We start from the raw sequence: 9868 nt of genomic DNA, 5'->3' as shown, positions 1-9868 counted from the left end.
GACCACCGGCAGGCCGGCACAGCCCCCCGGCAGGCCGGCACAGCCCACCGGAGCCTGCACAGACCACCGGTAGGCCGGCACAGCCCCCCGGCTGGCCGGCACAGCCCACCGGAGCCTGCACAGACCACCGGCAGGCCGGCACAGACCCCCGGCAGGCCGGCACAGCCCCCCGGCAGGCCGGCACAGACCACCGGAGCCTGCACAGACCCCCTGGCAGGCCGGCACAGCCCCCCGAAAGGCCCGTACAGACCCCAGAGAGGCTGTACAAGGCAAAAACAGGGTTTTTCTTATTCCGATACCGGAAGTCCCATAGACTTGAATGGGACTTCCGGTATCGGAATCGGCGATACCGATACTTTTTTTTAAGATCGGCCGATCCATTCCGATCCGATACTTTGAAGTATCGGACGGTATCGCTCAACTCTATTCACCACTGTTTCATGTTACCATAATTTGTGAATAAAGACTCTCACTGTAGTTCACTTGATTCCCAAAGCTTTAGAAATGGCTTTATGACATTTTCCATGCTGATATATCTCATGTTGTTTCTCATTTGTTCTATAATAATCTTTGGATCATGGCATGATGTGTGCCTTTTGAGTATCTTTTGGTCTACTTTGTCAGGCAGGTCCTATTTAAGTAAATTCTTGTTTGAGAACAGGTGGAACAGTTATCAGGCTAGAGAATTTGAACTCACCTTTCCAAAGATGTGATAAACCAAAAGTTAATTTATGTTTTAAGGAGGGGGGCAATTACTTTTTCACATAAGGATCTGTAGGTTTGGATTTTTTTTTCCTTTAATAATAAAGACCTTCATTTAAAAACTGCATTTTGTGTTTACTTGTGTTAAATAAGGCTAGTTTCACACTAGCGTTTTGGAGCGCAGCGACGGCCTGCGCACGGCCGCCGCTAAGCCCCGCCCCCTGCCGCGCCTCTGCTGGTAGCTCCGCCCACCGGCGCATGACGCTGCATGCGCCCTGCGTCCCCTATCTTTATCACTGGGGGCGCAGGCCGTGCGCAGTATGCGTTTGGCGGCGCATGCGCCTTTTTGACTGTGCGCCGACGCAACCAAACTGCAGCAGGTTGCGTTTGGCGCAGGTCGGCGCACTGTCAAAAGGACGCATGCGCCGCCAAACGCATACTGCGCACGGCCTGCTCCCCCAGTGATAAAGATAGGGGACGCAGGGCGCATGCAGCGCCATGCGCCAGTGGGCGGAGCTACCGGCGGAGGCGCGACAGGGGGCGGGGCTTAGCGGCGGCCGTGCGCAGGCCGTCGCTGCGCTCCAAAACGCTAGTGTGAAACTAGCCTAATATGTTTGGTGATCTGAAACATTTAAGTGCCGGCCTTTTGATATTTGTATACTTAGTCTCTCTGACTGAGCACACCATCCTATAACCTTAGGCGTTTTAAATTACAGCAGGATCCTACCTTCTCATATGAATGTATACTTTAGCCCAAGAGTGGATTCATGCAGGCAGGTTCCCAGCAATGAGAATCGCCTTATCATGGCTGCCAGGTACACAATTTTTCTAAATTTCCAGAGCAGTAATACAATTCAAATGTCATATTTCATGCTTCTATGCTATAGTGCTATATAGTGATGCTGTATTTCTTGGTTATATATGGAGAAGGCTACTCTTAGTAAGCACCTGTTCACATTTGTTTTCTGTTTGGATGTGTTGGTCAGTCGTTTAATATTTGGCAACCTAGGCATTAGGTAGTGTTCACACAGGCAATGAAGTTTTGGTTCAAACACATGCAGCTTTTATTGCTTTCCAAGAGTTGCAAAGCACCAACACAAACTCATAAATATAAATCCTTAGCCTTGACCAGGCACTAAGTAAACAAAACCAACCCTCAATACTCATGTATGGCTGAGCTAACCCAAGCTCAGTCAAACAAAAAAAGCTATTGTTTATAGCAACCACTGATAACTGTTTCTCTGAGTGCGGCCTGTGCAGACTCTTCTTAGGCCGGGTTCACATTAGCATTCGGGGGCTTTGCGGAGGGCTGCATACTTCCTCTGTTAAGCTCTGCCTACTTCCGTGTACTTCTGCATACATACTGCGTACCTTTCTTTAACCCCTTTCCTACAATGGACATAATATTCCTTCCATGTGACCTGGGACCTAAGTCCCATGGACGGAATATCACGTCATAGCGATCGGAGGCGCCCACGTGGTGAGCGCCGCTGATTGTGGCCAGGTGTCAGCTGATTATCACAGCTGACACCCGGCACAATGTGTCAGGGGGGTCATGGACTGCCCCCGACACGTTAGCCCCTTGCACACCGCGATCAAACACGATCGCGGTGTACCGGGGGTTAAAGGGAAGCATTGGCAGGGAGGGGGCTCCCTCCGTGCTTCCCTGAGCTGCACATTGCGCTGCTGTGGGGGGCTCCATACCTGCAGGTCCCCGAATCCAAGATGGCGACGGGGACCTTCGGGGGTCTGCAGGGAGCTGACTTCCTCAGTGCCTGCAAAGCGCAGGCATGAGGAAGTCTGCGTCTATGCCTGTGACAGATCGCTGATCTGTCACAGTGATCTGTGATGTGACAGATCAGCGATCTGTCACAGGACAGTGATGTCCCCCCTGGGACAACCTAATAAAGTTAAAAAAAAAAAAAAGTGTAAAAATTAAAAAAAAAATATATTCCCTAATAAATTGATTTTTTGGAAATAAAAAAAAAACAATAAAAGTGCACATATTTGGTATTGCCGCGTCCGTAACGACCCGCCCTATAAAACTGTCCCATTAGTTAACCCCTTTAGCAAACCCCTTAAAAAATAAAAATAAAAAACGAAGCAAAAAATAATGATTTATTATCATGCTGCCGAACAAAAAGTGCAACAGCGCACGATCAAAATGACGCATATAAATATCCATGGTACCGCTGAAAATGTCATCTTGTCCCGCAAAAAACGAGCCATGAGACAGCATCATCAGCGAAAAAATAAAAAAGTTATAGCTCGCAGAATAAAGCGATGCAAAAATAATTATTTTTTATATAAAATAGTTTTCATTGCATAAAAGCGCTAAAACATAAAAAAAGACATAAATGAGGCATCGCTGTAACCGTACCGACCCGAAGAATAAAACAGCTTTATCAATTTTACCGCACGCAGAACGGTATAAACGCACCCCCCAAAAGAAATTCATGAAACGCTGGTTTTTGTTCATTCTGCGTCACAAAAATCGGAATAAAAAGCGATCAAAAGATGTCACATGCCCGAAAATGGTACCAATAAAAACGACAACTCGTCCCGCAAAAAATAAGACCTCAAATGACTCTGTGAGTCAAAAGTTGGAAAAATTATAGTTCTCAATATGTGGTGATGCAAAAACTATTTTTGCAATAAAAAGCGTCTCTTAGCATGTGACAGCTGCCAAATATAAAAACCGCCATAAATAGTAAATCAAACCCCCCATTATCACCCCCTTAGTTAGGGAAAAATAATAAAATTAAAAAAATGTATTTATTTCCATTTTCCCATTAGGGTTAGGGTTTAGGGCTAGGGTTAGGGCTAGGGCTAGGCTTAGGGCTAGGGTTAGGGCTGAGATTAGGGTTAGGAGTGTGTTGGGGTTAGGGTTAGAGTGAGAATTGGGGGTTTTCCACTGTTTGGGCACATCAGGTGCTCTCCAAACGCAACATGGCATCTGATCTCAATTCCAGCCAATTCTGCGTTGAAAAAGTCAAATGGTGCTCCTTCCCTTCCAAGCTCTGCCATGCGCCCAAACAGTGTTTTACCCCCACATATGGGGTATCAGCCTACTCAGGACAAATTGCAAAACAACTTTTGGGGTCCAATTTCTCCTGTTGCCCTTAGGAAAATAAAAAATTGGGGGCAAAAATATCATTTTTGTGGAAAAAAATGATTTTTTTTATTTTCACGCCCGGGCGTTATAAACTTCTGTGAAGTACTTGGGGATTCAAAGTGCTCACCACACATCTAGATAAGTTCCGTGGGGGGTCTAGATTCCAAAATGGGGTCACTTGTGGGGAGTTTGAATAGTTTAGGCACATCAGAGGCTCTCCAAACGCACATGACACCCGCAGACCATGCCATCAAAGTCTGCATTCCCAAACGTCACTCCTTCCCTTCTGAGCCCCGACGTGTGCCCATACAGTAGTTTTCTCCCACATATGAGGTATCAGCGTACTCAGGACAAATTGGACAACAACATTTGGGGTCCAATTTCTCCAGGTACCCTTGGGAAAATAAAAAAAATTGGGGACTAAATGATCATGTTTGCGGAAAAAATAAGATTTTTTTATTTTCACGCCCGGGCATTATAAACTTCTGTGAAGCCCTTGGGGGTTCAAAGTGCTCACCACACATCTACATAAGTTCCTTAGGGGGTCTAGTTTCCAAAATGGTGTCATTTGTGGGGGATTTCCACTGTTTAGGTACATCAGGGGCTCTCCAAAGGCAACATGACACCAGCAGACGATTTTATCAAAGTCTGCATTCCAAAACGTCACTAATTCCTTTCCGAGCCCCGACGTGTGCCCATACAGTAGTTTTCTCCCACATATGAGGTATCAGTGTACTCAGGACAAATTGGAAAACAATTTTTGGGTTCCAATTTCTCCTGTTACCCTTGGGAAAATAAAAAAATTGGGGACTAAATGATTATGTTTGTGGAAAAAATGCGATTTTTTTATTTTCACACCCGGGCATTATAAACTTCTGTGAAGCCCTTGGGGGTTCAAAGTTCTCACCACAAATCTAGATAAGTTCCATGGGGGGTCTAGTTTCCAAAATGGTGTCATTTGTGGGGGGTTTCCACTGTTTTGGTACATCAGGGGCTTTCCAAATGCGACATGGTGTCCGATCTCAATTCCAGCCAAAAACGTCAAATGGCGCTGCTTCCCTTCCGAGCTCTGCTATGCGCCCAAATAGTCATTTACACCTACATATGGGGTATCAGCATACTCAGGACAAATTGCACAATAACTTTTAGGGTCCTGTTACCCTTGGAAAAATAAGAATCGAGGGTGAAAAGATCATTTTTATGGAAAAAATATGTTTTTTTAATTGTACGGCTGTACGTTATAAACTTCTGTGAAGCCCTTGTGGGTTCAAAGTTCTCACCACACATCTAGATAAGTTCCTTTGGTGGTATAGTTTCTAAAATGGGGTCACTTGTGGGGCGTTTCCACTGTTTAGGTACATCAGGGGCTCTCCAAACGTGACATGGCGTCCGATCTGAATTCCAGCCAATTTTGCATTGAAAAAGTCAAACGGCGCTCCTTCCCTTCTGAGCTCTGCCATGCGCCGAAACAGTGGTTCCCCCCCCACATATCAGGTATCAGCATACTCAGGACAAACTGCACAATAACTTTTGCAGTCCAATTTCTCCTGTTTCCCTTGGTAAAGTAAAAAAATTGAACCTGAAGTATTTTTTTGTGAAAAAAAGTTAAAAGTTCATTTTTTTTTAAATATTTAAAAAATTCCAGTGATGCACCTGAAGGGTTAATAAACTTCTTGAATGTGGTTTTGAGCACCTTAAGGGGTGCAGTTTTTAGAATAGTGTCACTTTTGGGTATTTTCTATCATATAGACCCCTCAAAGTGACTTCAAATGTGATGTGGTCCGTAAAATAAAATGGTGTTGCAAAAATGAGAAATCGCTGGTCAACTTTTAACCCTTATAACTTCCTAACCAAAAAAAATGTTGGTTCCAAAATTGTGCTGATGTAAAGTAAACATGTGGGAAATGTTACTTATTAAGTTGTATGTGTGCCGCATCTCTGTGATTTAAGGGCATAAAAATTCAAAGTTGGAAAAAATTAAAAAAAATTAAAAAAAAATTATCACCAAATTTCTGTTTTTTTCACAAATAAGCACAAGTTATTTGAATGAAATTTTACCACTAACATGAAGCACAATATGGCACGAGAAAACATTGTCAGAATCACCTAGATCCATGGAAGTGTTTCAGCGTTATTACCTCATAAAAGGACAATGGTCAGAATTGTAAAAATTGGCCCGGGAGATAACATGCAAACCACCCTTGGTAGTGAAGGGGTTAACATTGGGTACACAGGACATGCGGATGTATGCAGATGCATCGTTTTGATGTGCTCACCGTCCGCACAAAACGCAACTTGTTGCGTTCTCGTGCGGCCTGCGGGTGCGTCAAAACAACGCAACCGCATACATGCTCATGTCCTGCGCACCCAATGTTAAAGATAGGTACGCAGGAGGCATGCAGAAGTATGTGGAAGTGGACGGAGATTAATGTGCAAAGTATGCAGCCCTCCGCAAAGCCCCCGAACTTTAATGTGAACGTAGCCTTAGAGATAGATTCTGGCCCATTTCTCTCTTTCTAGCTCCAAGACGCAACCAGCCTGGTCAGCTTCACTCAGCTGACTGCTTTATATGAACACATTGCCTGTGTATGCACAGAGCTAGTCATATGTTCTAATCAAAGCCTGTAGAGTTAGGATTTATCCCTAGCCTATCTGGTATTGCTACAGTGGTTATTAATATATCATGTTCTGATGATACAGACACAATAAAGGCAAATGTTCATACTGAAATGCAATTTGAAATAATTTAGGAAACATTAGATATTTCTGAATAACTTGGGCTGACTACAGTTATATAATACTTCCTCTCTTACCTCTCCCTTCCTCAAATTTCCAAGCATGAAATAACCCCTCTGTTCTTACAACACAGAGTCTGGTGAAATTCCCTAACGAACTTCTCCTAACAGTTATTAAAAGGGCCACTTTCACCATTCCTGTTCACTTGGCACCGTTTTCCTTTAGCCTCAAACTTGAACCATCCATCATGAAGTATCTCACTTTGCTGCCAATCTTGGTCATGCTGCCCATCTCAGGTAATATTTATTGATGCTCCAAAATGATTCATTTGAAGTAAAAGTCTACAGATTATAGCACTGAACTATTAACAGGTAGACAAAATGTTGAGTAACCTTGTGAATCCTTTTCTTTAGTAAAAGCTTACTGCTGTTTATTGATTTTGTGTTACATGATGTTTTTTGTCAGTGCCTAAAGGTAAAATCAGAATTTTTCTTGGTTCTAGAACCAGAGAGTACACTATGTGAAATCACCTGACTGTTTCCTATTTAGAAACAACTAATTTGGAGTAGTAGACCAATTTATTTTACTTTGAGGGGATATTAACATGGAAAATGTGCAGCTGGTAAGTTCATTGCAAAAAAAACTGCAGTTAAAAAGTGATTTTAATTTTAATTTCATAGTTCAATAGTACACATGAAAATAAGCAATTTTGTAATATATCTTATCAGAGTAATCTGCTTCTTTATACTCCTGGACTGATCATTCTGAAATCATGGGTAACAAACTGTGTGCATTCCATGAAGACAGATTTCCCTTTTCTTGAGACATGATGTGACAGTTGGTACTTGTAAGATTCTATGGTAGGAGAGGAGGAGGAGTTAGAAGCAGACACAGACATTTTACTGAATGTTCTGCTCAAACCAAAGTTACACTTTAAATCTAAGGATAAAAAAGTTAAAGTGTAACTGTCATTTCAGAAGAACTTACAGCAGAATGTCTGTCTCTGACTCCTCCACTCTTACCTTCTCCATAGAATGTTAAGAGCACCAACCGTGATCTCCTATCTCAGTAATGAGGAAATCTGTATTCACTGAGCACAGATTTCACAGCTTGTACCCTCAAAATGAGAGTGAATATCAGTCCAAGAGGACAAGGAAGCAGATTTCTCTGATAAGATATATTACAGAGTTGTTTATTTTCCTGTGCACTATTGATTTATGAAATGAAACATAAAAAAGCTGTTACTCAGTAACGTATATCAGCTTAAAGCAAAGGGATATATTTACAGCATGAATTAATATGTGGTGGATTTCTAATTGGATATTCTCCACAGTGTGTGAATTACATTTTTTTTTTCTTTTTACATACACAATACATTTTTCACCCAGGCATTCCTGCTATGTATGTGCCTCATGTGATCATACCTAAATATTCATTAACATCTTACAAAAGAGTAGTTCATGCTCTGGGCTTTTTGAATAAAGGGGCAATCTACTGGTGTAGCAAAGTGTACCTCTCACTTTTTGCCCTACACAGTTGCACCTATTGCAGAAGAGCCTTATTTAACCCCTTTCTGTCATGTGACGTACTATCCCGTCCATGTGACCTGGGACTTAATTCCCAGGGACGGGATAGTACGTCACAGCCGATCAGCGGCGCCCACGTGTTGAGCGACGCTGATCGCGGCCGGGTGTCAGCTAATTATCACAGCTGACACCCGGCACAATGTGTCAGGGGCGGTCACGGACTGACCCCGACACGTTAACCCCTTGTACACCGCGATCAAACACGATCGCGGTGTACCGGGGGTTAAAGGAAAGCATCGGCAGGGAGGGGGCTCCCTCCGTGCTTCCCTGAGCCATCCACAGCAGCGCAATGTGCAGCGCTGCTGCGGGGGGCTCTTTCCCTACAGGCCCCCGGATCCAAGATGGCGACAGGGACCTTCGGGGGCCTGCAGGGACGCGGCTTCCTCAGTGCCTGCAAAGCGCAGGCATGAGGAAAGCCTGTGCAGTGCCTGAGAAAGATCGCTGATCTGTCACAGTGATCTGTGATGTGACAGATCAGCGATCTGTCACATGACAGGTATGTCCCCCCCTGGGACAATGTAATAAAAAAAAAAAAAATTGTAAAAATAATTTTCAAAAAATCGCTAAATAAGTTAAAAAAAAAAATATTCCGTAATAAATTCATTTTTTGGAAATAAAAAAAAAACAATAAAAGTACACATATTTGGTATCGCCGTGTCCGTAACGACCCGTCCTATAAAACTGTCCCACTAGTTAACCCCTTTAGTGAACGCCTTAAAAAATAAAAATAAAAAACTAAGCAAAAAATAATGATTTATTATCATACCGCCAAACAAAAAGTGCAATAACGCGCGATCAAAAAGACGCATATAAATATCCATGGTACCGCTGAAAACGTCAAAAAACGAGCCACCATGCAGCATCATCAGCAAAAAAATAAAAAATTTATAGCTCGCAGAATAAAGCGATGCAAAAAAAATTATTTTTTATATAAAATTGTTTTCATTGCATAAAAGCGCCAAAACATAAAAAAATGACCTAAATGAGGTATCGCTGTAACCGTACTGACCCGAAGAATAAAACCGCTTTATCAATTTTACCACACGCGGAACGGTGTAAACGCACCCCCCCAAAAGAAATTCATGAAACGCTGGATTTTGTTCATTCTGCGTCACAAAAATCGGAATAAAAAGCGATCAAAAGATGTCACGTGCCCGCAAATGATACCAATAAAAATGTCAAATCGTCCCGCAAACAATAAGACCTCACGTGACTCAGTGGGTCAACATATGGAAAAATTATAGCTCTCAATATGTGGTGATGCAAAAATTATTTTTACAATAAAAAGCGTCTTTTAGCGTGTGACAGCTGCCAAAAATAAAAACCCGCCATATATAGTAAATCAAACCCCCCCGTTATCACCCCCTTAGTTAGGGAAAAATAATAAAATTAAAAAAAAAATGTATTTCCATTTTCCCGTTAGGGCTGGGGTTAGGGCTAGGGTTAGGGCTAGGGTTAGGGCTGAGATTAGGGTTAGGGGTGTGTTGGGGTTAAGGTTGGAGTTATAATTGGGGGGTTTCCACTGTTTGGGCACATCAGGTGCTCTCCAAATGCAACATGGCTTCTGATCTCAATTCCAGCCAATTCTGCATTGAAAAAGTCAAATGGTGCTCCTGCTCTGCCATGCGCCCAAACAGTGTTTTACCCCCACATATGGGGTATCAGCCTACTCAGGACAAATTGCAAAACAACTTTTGGGGTCCAATTTCTCCTGTTACCCTTAGGAAAA

The 9868-nt window shown here is 42.9% G+C and overlaps 1 protein-coding gene across 1 annotated transcript in view; it reads left to right on the top strand.

Annotated features, from left to right (window-relative positions):
• The first annotated feature begins 6728 nt into the window (after window positions 1-6728).
• PRSS57 (serine protease 57) overlaps window positions 6729-9868 on the top strand; it is a 247421-nt gene continuing 244281 nt past the window's right edge. The window contains exon 1 of the mRNA XM_073543371.1: window positions 6729-6849. Coding sequence (XP_073399472.1) covers window positions 6801-6849 — 49 coding nt within the window. The 5' untranslated portion in view covers window positions 6729-6800. The remainder of the gene's footprint in view (window positions 6850-9868) is intronic.

The sequence above is a fragment of the Dendrobates tinctorius genome, unplaced genomic scaffold (genome assembly GCF_039654945.1).
Source record: "Dendrobates tinctorius isolate UK_male_01 unplaced genomic scaffold, ASM3965494v1 ptg000132l, whole genome shotgun sequence".
Lineage (NCBI taxonomy): Eukaryota > Metazoa > Chordata > Amphibia > Anura > Dendrobatidae > Dendrobates > Dendrobates tinctorius.
Note: the sequence above shows the minus strand (reverse complement) of the source record. Positions and strands in the feature narration are given on the sequence as shown.